The 19237-nt window shown below is 38.3% G+C and overlaps 2 protein-coding genes and 1 long non-coding RNA gene across 4 annotated transcripts in view; 1 reads left to right on the top strand and 2 right to left on the bottom strand.

Moving 5' to 3' along the window:
• hmgcll1 (3-hydroxymethyl-3-methylglutaryl-CoA lyase-like 1) overlaps window positions 1-3206 on the bottom strand; it is a 13173-nt gene extending 9967 nt beyond the window's left edge. Inside the window, exons 1-3 of one of the 2 annotated variants that reach the window (XM_034151894.1) lie at window positions 2941-3206; window positions 874-951; window positions 299-406 (exon numbers count right to left, since the gene is read on the bottom strand). In XM_034151894.1, the coding sequence (XP_034007785.1) occupies window positions 299-406; window positions 874-951; window positions 2941-3036 (282 nt within the window). In that variant the 5' untranslated portion in view covers window positions 3037-3206. Of the gene's footprint in view, window positions 1-298; window positions 407-873; window positions 952-2075; window positions 2226-2940 lie in introns of those variants that run through there. The other variant, XM_034151895.1, reaches the window with a different exon arrangement.
• On the top strand, window positions 2005-12374 carry LOC117499510. The gene is made up of 3 exons (XR_004557713.1): window positions 2005-2053; window positions 4504-4610; window positions 12244-12374. It is a non-coding gene; the product is annotated as an uncharacterized LOC117499510 (long non-coding RNA).
• bmp5 (bone morphogenetic protein 5) lies at window positions 10425-19237 on the bottom strand. Its single transcript, XM_034151873.1, has 7 exons — window positions 18443-19237; window positions 15796-15988; window positions 12664-12812; window positions 12166-12363; window positions 11913-11989; window positions 11685-11795; window positions 10425-11550 (listed from the first exon to the last, which is right to left on the bottom strand). Exons 1-7 carry the CDS (start codon window positions 18933-18935, stop codon window positions 11401-11403), a joined length of 1371 nt encoding a protein of 456 aa, XP_034007764.1. The 5' UTR covers window positions 18936-19237; the 3' UTR covers window positions 10425-11400.

Raw genomic sequence — 19237 nt, 5'->3', positions numbered from 1 at the left:
AATCACCCTGCACAAATGTTTTTACATGCTTGTAGTCAGCGGAAAGGACAGAATCATTTTTTCATCTAACATTTCTCAGTAAATAAAATGTGACATGTTCATGTTTGCTTTTTTTTAGGAAGTCAATACTGGCATAATTTATGACAGGGAACGAGAGAGTTCAAATTGTATTTCCAAAGGCACTTGTAGGTCTAACAAGGATACTAGAGGAGATTTTCCGCAGGAGTTATGCAGACAAGAAAGAGAGCCTAATAAATCACTCAGCACTCTTTTGCTGTGCACAAAGAAGAGTTATTACCTGCGGTACCCACTTTGAAGAGACAAAGCTGGTGGCCTCGATCACAGGCAGGCCTGTTCCCGAGAGCATGTCTATCAGCTGGATTTTCACCCCTGTTGGAACAATTTCCTGGGGAACAATGAAACTGAAACTGCTTATTTTGGCTTTGATTCCACTCAGGATGGGAATTACAACAAGAAGATATCTAGCTGTTTGGTTTTTTTGCAACGCTTTTTGCTTATAAAATCTATATTCCCCTGCTGAATCTTGCACTTGCTTAATAATAATAACATATTGTGGTTATACATTTACTTTATCCATGCATCTAGTCCGTGCAATCTGTAAAACTACAGGCGTGCAATAAGGAAATGATAAAGCAGTGACATGCTAGGCTGATTAAACTGAGCCGGAAGCTGTGTCATCTTTCCTATTCTATTTCACAGAAAATGTGAAACATATGCTCCTGGCAATTATGGCACAACCCATATGTTATGGATTGTTTCATGTATGAAAAATGGGAAATTCCCGGGTGGTCATGCATGAAGATACAAAACAAGGGTGCCTACGTATAAATGAGATTTGTGACTGTAGTATACCTTTTCATTTTGAAGTCCATCTCGTGGTCCTACTTCAACTATTTTAACAAACTCTGGATACTCATGTCCTGTAATAGTCTGGGAAAATATCGAGAGATACAGTCATAAGAATTAGAGGTACACAGGACTGAATTGAAGCAGGCATGCAGTCATCCTTTTGGCATGAGATGCTCCAGGACATGGTATTTTTAACATGAACAACCGTCTACCTCTAAACCACATGAAACGTGAGAACCTAAACATAAACTTTTCATGACATTAAGATGCAAACTCAGGATGTCTCATAGAGAAAGGACAGGGAAATAAGGTAAGGGTAACTCCACACAAACCACAAGGGATATTCAGAGTATCAGGGTATTTTTGTGTTGTTAACCTCGTTGTTTTTAAGAGAAAAGCACTTGTTCAAATTAAAACATAAAAACTCAATAGAGATTAAAGATAATACGAATTTATATAGCTCTAGATAGCTTTTTAGACAGGGACAAAACAAATAAAAAAACTGCTAAATTAAGGTTATTTAATCATGTTGACTACTAGCAGAGGTGGAAGAAGTACCCAGATCTTGTACTTAAGTAAATGTACCAGAGTGTAGGAATACTCTTTTACAAGTAAAAGTACTGCAATCAAAATGTTACTCAAGTAAAAGAAGAAAAGCATTAGCATCAACATATACTTAAGGTACAATAGAAATACAAGTAGCCTACTGATTATGCAGATTGACTCATTTCAGAATAATTTGCATATGTTTCGATTCAAACTTTTGATGCATTAATGGGTTTTATCACAGCTGATAAAGGTGCAGCATGGTTTAATAACTTTGAATGCTGCAGGTTAACTTGTGAATTTACTTCAGGTCTAGCATACATGTAGCCTACAGTACAAAAATTACCTCTGAATTGTAGTGGAGAAGTACAAAGTAGTAAACATTGGAAAAACTCAAGTAAAGTACAAGTCCCTCAACATTTGACTAAAATACAGTAGGCCTACTTGAGTAAATCTACTTTACACCACTGACCACTGGGGAGGAGAGTAACAAAACAAACCGGCAGACATGGCAGCTAGCTGAGTTGTTGTGGCTAACAACTCACGTGTTGGCAAACACTACCTTCCCACACACAGAGACATGGAGCTACATTAGCATCTATTTGAGTCTCTGTCTGACTGACGTTACCTGACAAACGTAAGTTCAGTTTTAACGGTACCTCCTTTTTTTTATGTCCTCCAACTTCTGAGAAAGATGTCTTCGTCTTTTCTAGAATAGACATTTACCACCTGTCTTCACCAACTAGCGAACATAAGTCAATATTGACAGACGTAGTTTACACTAGCTAGCTAACGTTAGCTTGTTTGAATTAACTCCACCAACGAACTCCTGCTAACTGTTGCATCAGTAATGTAGTAGGATACTTTACTTCTGCTACGTAAGAACATTTGCTCTGCAATACAATGTGCTTTGGAGTCTCCAAAACACATTGTATAACTGTGGTAAATAGTCTCTGTTGCCAAATCCCTTTCCAAATTGGAGAATGATTTTGAATGTATCGCTTTATGGCAACTCGAAAATGCAGTATGTCACCGTGGTTTCACAATTGAAAGTGAAGCAACGCTCAGACTCAGCTATTCGAGAATTATGCAGCCTTTTAAACCAAAACAATTATCTACAAGAGGCCGAAAAGATAGATGATCAAGTAATTTGATTCAATTTTATGTGAGTATTTGAATGTAAGGGCAGAATATTTGTCCACTTGCAAAACACAAATATTATTCTTGTTATAGAATCATTTTGTTTAGGCAGCACAAAAGTAACAGAATAATTTATCCTCATCTATTGTCCCATAAAAACAATTTAGCAAGACCTTTTCATTTTACTATTTTTAAATACAGAGAAGCATCCTTTTAAAACACAGTGATGTGTGAATGTAGAGCAGAGTTTCCATTGAAGAGGACATTACATAAGAAGCACCAGTGCTGTAATCAGTGTCTGGCTGCTGTGCATCCTCTCTGTCATGACAGAGTCATGTGGCAGAGCATGTGCAGCAAATAAGAAACAAGAAAAAGGACGCCCACCTTCTCCTCCTGCAGCCAGCGCTTCAGCCATGGATAGTCCTGGATGAGTTGCTCATAGCTCAGGCAGTGCTTCACTGTAGTGGGTACGTTACCCATTCAAATGGCTGCTGTTCAGCCCTGCTGCACCTCTGTGTCCTCTGAGAATGACCTGCAGAGAATGCTGCAACTCATATAGTAAATGTAAGCGTTAGATCAATACGCTAATGCAGGCCTGGATGCCGGAGGGCCTAGCTGCAGGAGGAGATGGAATTAGAGGACGCTGCAGATGGACGGTGGAGGATGATTCAGCAGTTGCCATGGCAGCCACATCCCTACTAGGGAGGGGTTTATACAGAGGGGGATGGGGGGGGTGGACTGAGACTGCGGGAGAGGAGATGGTGTGCAAATGGAGCGATATGGGAGATTAGTTCTGCACTATAGTCTGGGAGTTCTTGTGTGAGCATGGGGATGATATATTATGTGCATCTAAAAAAAGAAATGCAGGTGCAGGGCAGAAAAAAAGAGTGCTTTCTTCACTGTGGAAACATTTTAACCAGAATTCACAAAAAAGTTGTATATCTTGGTTCAACAACAACATTTGATACACATTTGACTCCCTGTTCTAGTGAAGGTTTCAGGGAAACGGGCTGCTTTGATTGATCTCCTGTGACCTGAACAGTCGAAGGGTTTCCATTGCCAGACTTGCCACTGCTGCCAATGTCAACTGCATGGTGTAATAAAATCCCTTGTTAAGCCAGGGCAGCATTTACCAGAGAAAGAGCCATTCTTCTGAACCCAGATGTTAACAATAGAGGGGCTTTAATGAAGTCCTAGCATTCAGCCATCCCACCACGTGAAACTGCTCTGTGATGAGAGACCTCTACCTCTCTCTCAGGGGAGGAGGGCGACTCATATGATCAGCCATGAAAAAGGCTTTTTTGTAGCAGACTTCAAAGTTGATGTCTATCAGTTGCCACCCCCTAAAAATGGTGTATTGCCTCTAATCACCTATTCATGGCTCTCTGGAGGATAGAAAAAATAACAGTGCAGCAGATGTGAATGGTGGAATTTTGTAGAATTAAAGGTTTACATTTTATTTAGCTTTTTAGATTAAATAAAATCAATGCCGATTAATATTTCTGCGAAAGAATTATCAGAGGATTTTTCTATTGTTATATTTTCCTGAAAATCATAATAATAATGTCATGGTTTCTGTGGTTTGTGAGCCTTTAAACTCTTTCAGATGTCTGCAAATCTGTGCTTTAAATGTGTCAAAGCCCAAATAATAATGGAAACCGCATTTGCTGAAACATTGAGTTCATGCAAATTGTTTCTCTAGAAAGTCTCCTAGTGTACTGTACAGCGTTTACATGTTTACTCTACGTAGAACTTCAAAAGTATATGTTAAGAAATATAATATAATGAAACATTCCTAAGATCAGTTGTCATTTGTATTTGCAGTCTATTGTCAGAAAAATGATGACTTTTCCTTGAAAAGTAGTTTTTTCTATGGCTTTTTTTCAATAAATGATAACTGCATCAACCAATTAACCCTCACTGGCCTTTTACATTTCTACTTTCAAGGAAACTCGGCAGCTACGGTTTATCTTGACAAATGCCAGCTGCAGAGGGTCACTTTAAAGAACTGGCCTTCAGGGGCTTTCCTGCTTTTAGGAGTCAATGTAATGCAGGTGAGTGGAAACTTAAAGTCTATGATGGTATGTAAGTGGAGAAGGATTTGACATTTTACAAAGACATCGTATTATATAACAGGTCATCTGACATGTGTAAAAAATAAAGGAAAAAAGTACATTTTTCTGTAGTACATATTTAGGTTTTTATAAGAATAACAAATACAATTTAACTTAAACAGGTCTAATTTACAATGACATCTTTGAGTTGAAGTTGTTTTTATTTATTTAATCTCACTTTTAGAGTGTACACAGGACGGAAGATTAGGGCATTTTGCAATCAAATCCAATAAGGGATTGAATAGAACAGCATTAACAAATTATCCTACATCTCGACCCCACAAATCACTGCCATCATGTTCAATTTGTTCAGAGAATAAAGAGTCATGGTGTGAAGAAAAATGACGAATAAGTCTAATGATTAGCCACTGTCTAATAAAATATATGCACAAACCTAAAGAGGTTTCTACAGGTTAAACTCTAAAGGGACAATACTCTTTACGATTGTGTAGATTAGGCTAACAGATATTTCTTGACAGGAAAAAGGATGTCTCAGCGCTTGTTTGGAAGCTCTCTCCTGAGAACAATATATCTTAAACATGAGGATTTTGGAGACCAAGTACATGATGAATGCCTCAAAAGATTAAATACAACTCAAACAGTGTTGCTGAACTGGAACAGTTGTGTCTTAAAGAAAGAGACTATTCTGTTTTTTTTGTACTAAGAAACAGATGTGAAACACTGCTTTATAGGGTACAGGTTTCGGCAGGGCATGAAAGAGGTTTTAAGCTCTCTGGTACACTGAAAACAAAGTGGGAGAAAGAAAACAGGAACCAGATTAAATCAATTTTCATCCTCCATCCGTCTTCAATTTCTACATCATGGATTTAACTGGACTGTAACAACAAGAGAGTCCTGATGCTGGGTAAATAGCACATGATCATCACACTGAAAGCATTAATCATGACTGTGTTTTATAACCAGAACAATTTGAAGTGTTTGTTGGATATTACTGTATAGTTAGAATAATTCACAATCAGTCCTAAAGAAACACTCTGATGGTGTGGGATTGGAATTGAATCATATACCACATGCTGTACAAAAACAGCAAAGAATTAACACATATAAATAATCTTATGGAAGGAAAGACATCAGCCCCTCCATCTCGTTTCCATTATAATAAACTCAAGAGAAAAAAATGACCACAAACACCTTTTTTGTATAAAATGTAAAGCTTTGATAAAAATAGCAGCCTACCTTACAGATTCTTCAGGAAGGCTTTTCTGAGCCAACTTTCCACAGCTCTCCTCAGAGACAGCATGTGTGTTAAAGATTATCCTCACAGTAATCACACCACAGAGCGCCCCGTGGCTTCAGTCACAAAAGCCACTGACCTGTGTGTTGTGTCCACATGTGATCAGGACGGTGGAATACAATTGACTTTTCTCTGTACATGCAGAATAAAGTAACGCTGTGGCACCCGCCTGATCAAGCTAATGAACATTAATCTACATTTATTAAGGAGTGTGAGCACAACACAACACTTTAAAACCCACTAGTTAATAATCAGTTGGCTGTAATATATCCATATCATTCAATATGACATGCTACAGTACATTAATTTCGTTTTTTCTTGTCTGGAATATACCACTTGTCACAAAGACATTCGAGCGGATGTTTCTAAGCAGCCTGTGCAGATTTTTATATTGTACCGCAGAGGACTTCATGGCTGGATTACTGCTGCGACTGGATCATAAAGCATAGAGATTTCCGACAGTGTATCCGAATCCTTGGTGGAAGAAATTGAATTTCACAGTCAAATGTACAACAGCCAGACTTCACATGAGGTGGGTTAAATGGTGGCTGTTGACATCTCTATTTGAATTCTAAACACATGTATTATTCAATATTTTCATTGTGGTGTGGAACAATGAACAAGACAGCCAATCGTAAACAACTCACAACCTTCTTCTTAGTGTAGAACTGAGTATTGTTGGATTGCATTTTTAATACTTTCTCATCTTACTCTTTTTGAGCGTAATGTTTGTTTTACAATTAAACCAAAGAAGACAAAATGACACTTTGTTTATTGTTGAACTCAAACAGCCATTAAATATGGATATAATTAGGATCAAATTGGGATTTCAATCTTTAAGATAATAATTTAAAAGAAATTGTGACGTTTGCTTTTTAACTCAGTCTAAGCAGTCTACACTGTCTATAGAAAAACTGGACTGTAAATGGGGACATGACCCTGCACTGTACAAGATAAATACTGTATCACTGACAACACCAAACACATCATCCCTGTTTCCAAAAGCTTCATGTAGGAATGTGTGTAGTTGAGAAATAAAACACCTGAAAAAGAACCTTCAGATGTGCCAAATATTGTGTTAACATTAGTTTTTGCTAAGCAAGTCAAGTTCCACTTTTTTGAGACATTTACCCAATTGAAGTCCCTAAAACTAAAGAGACTTTGAAGTACAGATAGTATAGAAATATTGATTCGTTTTTTTGTGTAGAAACTGGTTTTAATAGAACGGGTAGAATAATTGTGCTCGGAAATGCCCTGGTTCTTCTCTGTTTTGGCAGCATTTTGAACATTAGCAAGAGGGCTTGTAAATCAGCACGATTATTACAGGATTTAGACATCCTTGACAAAACAGGTTAATATCCTGTGCATCTGTTTTGGTTTGTACTTTTCCTTTTAAACCTTTTTTTACACATGTTATGTGTTGTTTCTTTGACATAAATTGTAGATAGATGGGGGACAGGAGGACATAACTAACCTGCATAAAAAATAGACAACAGACATTGTTAGCATATCATGTCAGAGGCTTTCTGTTTCTCCTGAGACAAACCACAGAAGAAGAATACTAAAGAAAAGTTTATTCCGGATGGTCATGGGAAAACATGTTTCATAAATGCTGCACACAATGTAGAAAATGCAAAGCCCAACTTTAAAGATTTACTTTTAAAACAACAACCACAAGGTTTACAAAGTATCAGAAGTTTTAAATGTATACATTTAGAATATTCATGAAATCACCTAATGAAAGCATTGCTAATGAAATTCAGCCGTATTTGAATGCACGTGTTAAATCCACACTAAAAATACAGGATTTCAAAATAAAGAAAGGGTTTAAATGCGCAGGTGCCACCTCTAGTGCTAATGGGAAGTGACAGTTGACTTTACAAACAGGCTGTTGTAACGCTGAGAACCCAAAACCCTCTCCTCGCCGGCTGGGGAAGCTAATGTGCATATATGTGAATAACAAGCAAACACAACGGTGCTTCTGCGTTGCCCTCTGTCGGGACACATTCCTCGCCGGTCCTGCTGCAGCCTTGTCATACCAAACAACGTGTAAAAATGCGACCCATATGGTCTCCCTTCTCATGAGGGACTGATTGAGCTGTATGGAAGTCATGGCCCACCCACAGAACACAAATAAGGAGAACCATATGTGGGGAGATGAATAAGGTAAACTGCACAACATTTTTATTAGATACAATTTCACTTGCCTTGTGGATGGACTGCAAGGTGACACTTTGAAAATAAACTTTGAGCCTCAGAAAGAAAAAAAGGGCCTCCGGTTAAGCGAGGGTAAATCAATGAAACATGGATTTACTAAAGCAAAGAAACAATAACTATTTTGTTCTTGTTTTAGATTGACCAAAATTTGACCATTATAACCATTATGTCAATCATCTGACCCGTTTGCATTAGAGCAGATTGAACGCAAATTAAATATAACTAAAAGTGTGCCGTTACAGTCACTGGCACATTAAACTCCAGACTGAATAAATGTTTAGTTTCACAGTTTGTGTAAATCCAACATTTCTTACATGGACCGCTGACTTCATTTTATATATATTTGACAAATGTTCTCCTTTAACACACTTGTTTACAAAATGAAGAAAAATACTTTGGAAAAACTTTAAGTAAATCATTATGTGAAGTGTTCTACATGCCTGTGAAGCTTTTAACATTTAAGGAGATTTTGCCATGAAAAATACACATATGTTCAAAATAAAAAGAAGAGATAGCCCAAAAATAATAAGGAAATTCTTCCCCGTCATAATTTCTTAACATTTTTAGGATCAATGTCTTCCTTCAACTGTTGCTCATTGTGTGATTTGATACTATGAATCTTTTAAGTTTAAGCATATGTGTCTGAGGCATATATACACTAATTTAATCCTTATTGTATAAAGAACAGACTGCTTAATATTGTAGCCTGCATGAATTGATCTGTTAGGACATCTTCAGCAGAAGCAACTCTGAAGAAATCTGATGGTTTGGATTATTAAAAAAATGATAGCCAGCCAGCTCCAGCCTGCTAAGAGCTTCAAGATGATCTCTCCTCACTAGATATATAACTTTTGCTGAACAAAAGGGCGTGTTCTAAACAGCTGCTCACGTGGACGTATCTGTTTTCTCAATCAGGTTAAGATAATAAACATGTTTGTTGTAGAAGAAACATCCTAATATCAGCACCTGGAAACACATCCTGACATTACGTAACTTGGTCTCTCTAAAGCCAGCTAGATGTTGTGACACTCTATTAACCTGAGAGCATGATTCATGAATTATTCACTAGAGACCCTTCGTGAAGATGACCTTTTTCCAGCATGTTTCAGAAGTGGAAGTGCTGATCTGATGAATGTCAAGTCACCTCTGACTCACTGCTGCCTGTTTTTGACCACAGGGGTCTCAGAGGAGAAGGGGGCCGCTATATTAATCTGCCCTGAGTATGGCAATTGTTACTCTTTCCCTTTTATGTGGTCAGGAGGTTGATTTCGTGAGGGCTGTGTAGTTTAGGTGAACTCAAATAGGGGCTCATTCATAGCAGCTCCCGCGTAACAGAAAAGGAAGAAATGTAGCTGAATTGGAAAGAATCCACGATATTAAACAGTAGATGGGATTGTGAAGTGCTAGGAGTAATCATGCCAGGCAACAGGCCGCAGGAATGCAAATCATCCCTCAAGCCAGGAGTTAAGTTAGCAGGTGGCCTCCTCTATTCACCGAATGTCAACACTCCTTTAAGACGGAGCCCACGTAACATCTGGGCAGGCCAGCCACTGCTTTTAATTAAGTGAAATACAGTCACTCAATGTTCGGCCATGTCAGAGAGAAAAAATGTTATAGAAGTGGGAGGGTAAGGGGGAGAAAAGGTGCAACAGTACATATCCTGTGTTCAGTGAAGGTCAACACAGTTGTGTAAATAAATATTAATCCTTAACCTTATCCCTAGATTTCCAAGACTATTGAATAACCCCTCAGCTCTTCTCTGGATATTAGCACGTTCGTCCACATGTTTCTGGAAATTAAACTGACTGAGGAGGTAATGCAGCAAACACTCACTCACTCACTCACTTTGTTTCCAGGGGTGAATCTTAGCTCTTAGCAGATGGCAATATTTATAATACAAGTGAACAGAATATAGGCAAGCAGAGGTTGACATACACATCACATGCTCCAGGTGATGGATGGTATCTTTCCCCATAATCAGACATAGATTGCTTAGAAAATGATATATTTATACAGCTCCATTATAAGCCCCCTTTTGGGCTGTCTCTGCTCACACATTACCAGCAGCATTATCTCCCCCCAAGAGTATGTCAACAGGCTCCATGGGTGACCCCTAGTTTATATCATACTTGTCAAACATTTATAAATCTGAGACGTTAGTGTGTAAAATAGCGTGTAAAACATCCGCAGAACTCCAAACAAATACAAAAGGACAACTTGAATTTGAAAAGGCTGGAGGACTTGCAGCTGGAGGAGGGGGTTTAAATGTATTTCTAGATAGAGTTGAGGGTGATAAATGGAGCAAGACAAAAAGCTGTAAGGTCAAGTAAAGGCAGAGCAGAAGATAAATGTTCTCAAGTGGTACATTTATTCAAATACACTTAACACTCTACATAAAGATATACTTTCCCCAGACATAAAATAGAATCAGTGTGGAGTAAAGACGTTTACAGCTAGTCCACAGAGGAATGAGATAACAGTGTTTATGGAAGAGATTAACATAAACATTGTTTAAAAAATGACATAACTTGTAAAGCATTCATAAGTGAATGCTCAACATAATAAGAGATTCCAGACTTATATAATCTCCTCCTCTCCTACTAAAAACATTTGAAAAAAGTTGGCGTGGAAAACGTGAAACGGTATCAGTGCTGAAAGACAGTGGCAGCTTTAAAATAGCTTTGGGCAGTTTGGTTTAAACATTCACTATGTTTTTCCCAACCAAGTGAACCAATTTGATTTAAGATATTTCAAACAGTCGTTGTGATGTAAGTGCTAAAGCATCATGCTGTGCTGACATTAATCTGTACTTCTGGCCCATATTGAAAACAAAGGAGATAAATTAGCGTTGAAAAACAAAGCACATCATATACCATGTGTATTTCCAACTCGGTGATCATTTATAGAGCGTATTATAAAAGGGGGAAAACAAGCAGGAGGGGAAGTGCTCTCATGTATCATGATGACTCCAGTGAATAATTAACTCATAAAAGTTATACAGACGTCACTACGAGGGAGTATATGCCAACGGACACAAAAGTTAACTGATAACTGGCGTAAAGTAAAATCAACATGTCGTCCTAATCATTTAAATATGACGATATTCAGTGCTATTTAAAAAAAAAAAAAAAAAGAAGAAAATAAATTAGGTAATAAAAACTTTATATACATAATACTGTACATCACATCACACCTGCAGCAGATGTGTTTTCCAGCGATTCCCATACCAGATAGCATAAATTAAAGTTAGCCCTGCCACTAATGACAACCACAAGACCTAACTACCATATTTCTGTATTTCTTGAGGATGACATTTGAGCTGTCATCAAAGTAAAGCACTGATATTGCGTTGAGCTTTGTTGGGGCGCAGCATGGCTTTGGCACGTTGTCAGGAAACATTAAATGGACCTATAAATGAGAGCATAAAGTAGGTTTAAAAGAGGTGCGACAGCAGTGGGTTTCAAATGAATTATAACTGTTGAGAACATTATGGTGGCTTTTATTGCAACAGGCATATGCAATTCATTTGAAAGAATACTTACCAGGGTTTGCACAATTGCATGATTTGTAGCATTCATGTGTGCGTTGAGTGGAAAAGAACATTCCCCATCACAGTAAAAAGCAGCGTAGCCTTCAGGTGCTATGATCCAATCCTTAAAAAGAAGGGATTCCTTTATTTATGACACCTTATAACCGAACCAACGTGTATTGTCCATTGTGTAACTACCATTTGTTAGTGTTATGCTTTGTGACGGGAAATCATTTCCTACCTGCCAGCCCAAATCTCGAAAACTGACGTAAAGTTCATGCTTCTTACAGGCTTGCTTCTGTTCACTTGTGTTGACATCTGAAAATCAATAAATAAATAAAAGGGTATTCATAGCAAAAAAAGTAATGAATTATATATTTTGTTTGTGAACTGTCAGATGGTTTGCCCATACAAATTGTATTATTCATATTCAATATCTATTATATAGTGATACATTGGAAATATAGAAATGAATATCCTAAAAGTGCACGTACCTCCAGTTTTTGGTGCCCTGGATGACTCTTGTTGAGTAGTAGATTTATTGCGATTGTGGTTCTTTTTTTTCCCACCAGCCGCTCTGACAGAGCGAAGCAACACCCCACTGGCCTTGAAGAAAGCAACCAGGAAAGGCTGCTTGGACTGAGGCCCATTCCTCCCAATGATTCCACCAGATTTCATGTTGATGCTTCGCCCTGTAAAAAACAGAAGGTAAATTAAAAAGTTTTAAAATACAGAAGAATGGTCATTCTTGCAGGGTGAGTCTAGTGTCTTAATACATATTAGGACAAACCATTCATCTGTTTTGTGGATTTAAGGTCAAAATAATGCACAGATTCTCAACCATACAGGTCGCATTTCTCCTGATTTATTAGTTTTAGTTTTTTTATCAAAAGGAGAATTTGTGGATTACATTTCCTGACTTCCTGTCCTTTTCTAGATCCCAAGAGTAACAAATATAAGACTAACATTTTTTAAAACTGAACTTTACTTGCCATCTATAGTCTCCACACAGAGCTGCAGGCCCAGGTTCTGCTGTGGGTTCATCAACCAGTGGTTACTGGTGGCCGTGATGTCAAACACGAGCCAGCCCCCATCGGATGCCTGGACCCTTTTGGAGTCAAGCAAGAATGTCTCTGCATCTCTGAAGGTAATAAAAAACAATGAAACAAACATCTGCGATTAATAGACTCACAGTTAAAATGATGCTCACTCAAATAGCCAGTACAAACATGCAAGCAGCAACTGTTATTTCACAACGATCAACAACAAACAATTTAAATAGATAAGCTGCGAGTATGTTACTTATTAAGATGATCCTGCTTTTTAGAGTGCCAGTAAAATGATTGTGTCACTGCTGCATTATAAACAAATGACAAAACCTCAGTGCCTGTTACAGTGTGTTGAGCTCTAAAACAAATAAAACCTTGTTGTGCACATTCATGTTGCAAGGCTTTAATGGGACACACAAAAGAAACCATATGCTTCTTTGAGGGCATAAAAAACAGAGTCCAAAAGGTCTTAGGCTGGAACAGATAAACGAGGTATCACTGACTGATCACAAATGGATGCTTTAGCCCGAACACTGGAGCAGAAGACAAATATCTGAGTGGCTTTTATTAGTTCCTTCATCTCTTCCTCTTTCTGAAGTTCGTCTGTTGAAAGGCTGTCAGTATAAAAAACTGGTGATGGTATTTAAGACTTAATTTAGTTTTGAATGCCAGTTTTGTACTTGAGATGAAAAGATGCAGTCCTGCTATTGTTATAAAGGTTGTGACTTGTAATAAGCTGCACATTTGTGTGTGGTAAAAAGTATGCCAGGATTTCAGCTATTTGACAGGCAAATCATTTCAGGAGTTATGAATCATGTTAATCAGCCCTTGTGTATTTTTTAACATGAGCCTGACATAAGGCATCAATCAACCTTGAGTTGAAAAAGTCCTGCTTAGCAATTTGCATTGGATTCCTTTCAAGTGGCAGATCGGATAAGGCAGCGCCTGTTCAGTTTTTGTGGTTAAATGGCGCTGGTTGGACAGAATCAAGATTTTCCAGGTGGCCCCAATAGTTCAGGAATTATTCATGTGTTTACTACAGGTGTAATAAAACTCCACCTCATGTGGAATTCAACATAAGGTCAATAAGTGACTGAATGACATACTGGTGAACTTCCTTTTTGAAATGTACAGTATTAAGCTCATATCCTGTGATAATTTGAGTTTGTGTAGGTAAGAATTCACGTTTCCCACCGCCAAATCCAAAAGGAAAATGCTTATCCTGCCTTTTTATCTGTGATTACTGGATGTACTGTTCCACAGAGTGAGTCAAAGTCTGTGGATTTTAAGGATAGAGGCACTTAAGACAAGTCTTACTTCGGCAAATTATGTTCATGGCCACTATTCGCCATTAGCAATTTATGTTCAGCAGCAAAGTTCAGATCCAGTGCAGGACGTTGATATAGTGGAGTGGAAGAAGGTCAGGGTGGTGCGTAGGGCTTTAAGGGTACCCTGTGGATTGACCACAAGTACTGTAGATATATGAAGCAATATGTTATTTTTTGTGTTAATAAAACTCAAGGACAACTGTTTCCCCCATCGACAATCCGTAGCAAATTACAGTACCAAAGTCTTTTTGCAATGTCCTAACAACGAGAAAATAAAAATGATAGTAAATACTGTGGTTTCAAACTAAAATAGCTCTAGCTCTGCAGATGCTTTAAAAGGAAGGAAATGCATTAATTAAACCCAAATGATGAGGGAATTTAAACATGTTTGTTTGTGTAGAAAAACAACTATTGTGTCACTTTAACACAAAATCTTGACTTCATTATCATACTGTTTAGGACTAATAGTTTACATAGTTTTCTATTAAACAATTACTGTAAACATAACGGAAACAAAGTTATTTTTAAATGACTGTGGCTGGACTTGAACTGGGGACATTGCTATTGCTGTACATGCTCACTATCTTAAACTGTTAAGATACCATAACAAATAGGTTTTAATTTGCTTCTTAAACTTACTAACTACTTGCTAACTTTACCATATTGAGGTTTTTAAACAAATTAGCAGCAATCTATGTTTGTAAGCAGTATACATCTTCCTTCAAACTAATAGTATTCATATAGTTCATTGTGACTTTTATATGTTAAAGAAAAAACTCACATTCTCCAAAGCTGTTTCTAAGGTTTCTCGCACTGGGAAATAATCGTTCTTTGTGAACACTAATCAAAACATACTATTCCCCATGAAAGCGTGTGTGAAAACTTAGCCTGTGCAGTCTTCCCCTTTAAGATGGCAGAGTCCATTGACTTGGACCTTTTCAAAGCCCAGGAGGGCCATATCTCCCCTTCAATCACCCACACACATTTCTGGCAAGCAAATGTGGGCCCACTTTTAAGTACACCCTTGTGTATTCAGCTATGTCATGGTTTAAACTTCCGGAATATTGTTAAGCCAGGCAGGTGGTGGGCATAACAGTGACCACGGGAGCACCCGAGGGAGCCCCTTCCCCCCTATTGTGGGCCCTCATGGTTTCATCTGGGACGCAGCCAGTTTGGCAGGCAACACAAGACGAGTGATAAGTGATGGACCTTCCAAGCTTCATAAGTGGCCGACATGCTAATGGAGTTCTCTTTATCCGAGGACTATATTTGTAAGGCAGACATGGTGCGAATGAAGGAGAGCAGAGTTGGAGATAGAAGGGCGTTCTGTGCAAGTGGAAAGTTTTAACGGTGCAAGACAAAAGCTGTTGGACTGTATGGCTTTTTAACTGTGAAATAAGATAACTGCATGGGGTAAAAATACCCATCCGGCCCCTGCCAAAATGTAACTGAACTTAACTCTCTCTGTAGAATGCACTTCTTTAACGTTTTAACTTGTGGAAGTAAAGCTTATTTGAAGTACATTATATAGTGTTGGTAGTTTTTCTATATGAATGGATACTTACATGGAAAATACACATTATTAGTAACTTAGTACAACTTCATTGTCAGATAAATATAGAGTAGTAAAAAATACAATATTGTGTGTAATTAAAAACTAGCAGAAATGGAATTCCTCATACTGAATTGAAAGTTTCACAATCCACAACTGCCTTACATGTTTGTTTTTGGTTTATTCGATACTTACTTGTTTGGATACTCCTTGATGACTTGATATATGGTAACCTTCAGAGTACCATTGTCATAGCGGCTATGACTGCGGTCCTTATAGATCCGAAACTCTGCCGCAGTCACCGCCTCTCCGTCCGGGATCTGAGTCAGATCAAAACGGAACTCCTTGTAGTGCCGACGTTGGTGAGAAAAATCTTTATCTTTCTCCACTAGGAAAAGAAAACATTTTCATGATGAATTTCATTCTCACTGGCAGCAGAGCTCACACTTATCAAAAATATGACTTCAACTCCTGAACCGCTGCGTGCGTTTCTCTACAGAGGAAAATATGTCAGCATTAATGCACAGAAAAATTGTAATTTATCACATCTTCTTTTACATTCCAGGTCCAATCCAAACATTTTGACTACCAACAAAAGCACTTTCCAGTTCATTAAATCAGTCAACTGAATACAGGTAGCAGTTCCCAGACAGGCCCTCTACTGTGTGCCTAACTGCATTCTCTGGCCATGATGAATGGGCTGTCAGTTTAGAAAAACAGGCTGATTTCAATTAAAGACACTTTCGACTGCTCCTCAAGTGAGAGAAAAGACCAGACAGGATTCTTCAACGTCATGTAGCGTCTACTCTGACCTCATTTCTGACCTCATTCTGACCTCCTGTAGGTTTCATTCAGTGCGCTCAGAGTGTTTAATGACCCTAAACCTTTAAAACCAAATATAATTGGTATTAGAATATATATTTTTTTACCTGACATTTTATTTTAAGACTTAAAAACAAAGTAATTATCTTATATGTTGATGCATTAAATGTATTTATTTTTTTGTTGAGTTTTTCAAGGGGTTGTTTCTATTTTCATAGATAATGTCAATTATTAGGGCTTGGCCTAAAAAGTTAAACTGCCTCTCTGTGTCTACATTATGAACATACTGTGAATTTGTTATGATGCTCCGATTGAAGTGGCCGCTGATTGTCTCTCCTTCTGCCTAGTAGCAGGAAAATTGGCATGTGGCATATGTCTAAGGATTTTCTGACACTAGCAGTAATTTTATGCAGTACATTTCCCCGATATTTTATCGAGAGAGAACGCCTGTGGTTACTTAGCACAAACAGGTCAGAGGTCAGGCCTGACTTTTACCCACTGTGCGTGTTCCTTTATATTAGCCACAGGCAGTAATCTGAAGCAGAGGTGCCACTGACTGCATTAAACTTAAATAAAAAATGTAGAGCAAAGTGATTTCTTGATTCTTGTTGCATATGATTCAGCTTGCTTTACCAGGAGAGAATACATATAATTGTTTAAATAATGCATACCATTTTCAGTATCTAACTTCTTATTTATACACTGAAAGAAATTGTTACAGTAAGCATATTAAACTGCATGAAATGCCACATGGACGTTTCTAAAACAGTTGAGGTCAGTAGCTATATTTGAGTGTACTGTAATAAAGACAGAGCCCCATTGAACATTTCACTGACAGTCCCCAGAACGAGAGCAGAGCTTTCAAGGCTGACAGTGTACATGCCCTGCTATAGTGGTAAGTGGAAACAGATGGGCTCAGGCCAAGGTGAGGGATTACTTCCAACTACACAAATTCACTTTTACATGTTTTGTTCTAAATTTAAGAAAACTAAATCCTTAACACTACTAAACCAACATTGTCTTTAATATATTTCTGGTAAATATAAAAAATATATATATTTGTGATTGTGTATTGCTGCATCTTATTTCATTGTGTGAGTAACTTCCCATGTTGAATCATTATTATTTTAATTCTTACTTAAAAATGATAGATGTTACTTATAATATACATATGAACATTAAAGCCTCTGCTTTCTCTTAGCAACAGGATGTCAAGGAATAAAGGCATCAGTCAATATCACTCCCCTTTTAACAACAGGAAATCATTTAGACCAATTTTCTCAAGGTCAGACAGTCATCTGATAAGATGCTCTGAACTGCTGGGTTAAGGGTCGCTGCTACTGAACAAACACAATCATTATACAGATCAGCTGCTTTTTTAATGGAAAGCAGCACAAATTGGTAAAAGGTCAAAATGTTGGGCCTAATTCTGTTAAATACTGAGTATTTCACACAAGACTTAAGCAACTGAACTGACAGATTTTGAAAATACAATTACACATTTACATTTTGATGTAGACATAAAAAATGCCTAGAAATGTGCAACGAAGTAAACAACTGGATGTAATATTGTTTTATAAGAGAGCAGTTTATTTAAACACAATCTACATACGTCAGATTATTTTTGACAAAATTAATGAACTGTATGTGCTACTACCAAAGAGCAGAAAGGCCATCTACAAAGTCTATTAATACATAGAAATTGACTCTTAAAATAAATGGTTGGAGTATTTAATGCTGCAGAATTTTTTGTTTCTTGCCTAAACTTGAATGGAAAATATGCCCTAAATATAAGGCATTTTATCAAGGCCGCAGATCCATGTAAAAAGCCTATTATACCTTAATGATTTCCTTTTACAGCGAAATGAATGAAGATGGAGAACAATACGAGTTGGAGATGGAGTTTTTAAAAACTTTGAGATCTCACTAAATAAGATTGAAACCTGGCCTACATTATAAAGTCGGTTCATATCTATTTAAGGAAACCTGAAAATACAATACCCAGTTTAATGCCACTTACCTAAATTGACAAAACTCATAACCATGTCGGCATCATTGAGAAAGTTGGTGTCGTGCGCCGTGGTGAGCGCGGGGCTGTGGCCTAACAGAGGGGCCGCTCGGTAAGGCTGTGCCACACGGGAGAACCCGGCATGCTGGGGGCTGTAGTACGCTTTCCTGGAGTGCCCTTGAGCCTTGGCACTGAAGCTCTTCCCTGCGCCCTGCAGCACCCCCTCCTCCTCCTCCACGGCCATGGCGTTGTACAGGTCGAGCATGAAGAGCGGCGCCGAGGACGCCTGCTTCCCGGGAGAGAAGGGCCTCGGACGGTGAGGCAAGCCCAGGATGGAGAGGATCTCTCTCTGAATCTCCCGGCGTTCGTGATTGCGCAATCTCCTGTAAATAAAACTGGAGTGCACATGGTTGTCACTTAACCCGCACTGAGCGCAGTACAGAAAACTCAAGCAGCTCCACGCGAGTCCAAGTACAGCACGGTTCAGAGGTGTAAGCGCTGTCATCTTGACAAATAGTTCACTTTGGGGTGTGAAGTTGAACTACATCGCACTTTGTGAGAAAAATAAAATGATTTATATTCCTGCCAATATGGAATCATAGACTTTCCATATTAGACAGAGGCACCACAACTCTCACGGTGGTACTAAGGAGGTCAGCCTTCTACAAATGAGGTATCGGCTTGCAGAAAAGTCGCCGCTCCTCTCCTATGTGCGAGCTTCCTCCAGCAGTATTTACTCCTCCAGGGTCCATCCAAATCCTCTGCCACACCAAGTATTTATGGAGCTATGACCCCGTCCCTCACCTT

This window comes from Trematomus bernacchii, unplaced genomic scaffold (assembly GCF_902827165.1).
Source record: "Trematomus bernacchii unplaced genomic scaffold, fTreBer1.1, whole genome shotgun sequence".
Classification (NCBI taxonomy): Eukaryota; Metazoa; Chordata; class Actinopteri; order Perciformes; family Nototheniidae; genus Trematomus; species Trematomus bernacchii.
The sequence above is the reverse complement of the archived record's forward strand: the minus strand, read 5'-3'. Positions and strand labels throughout refer to the sequence as shown.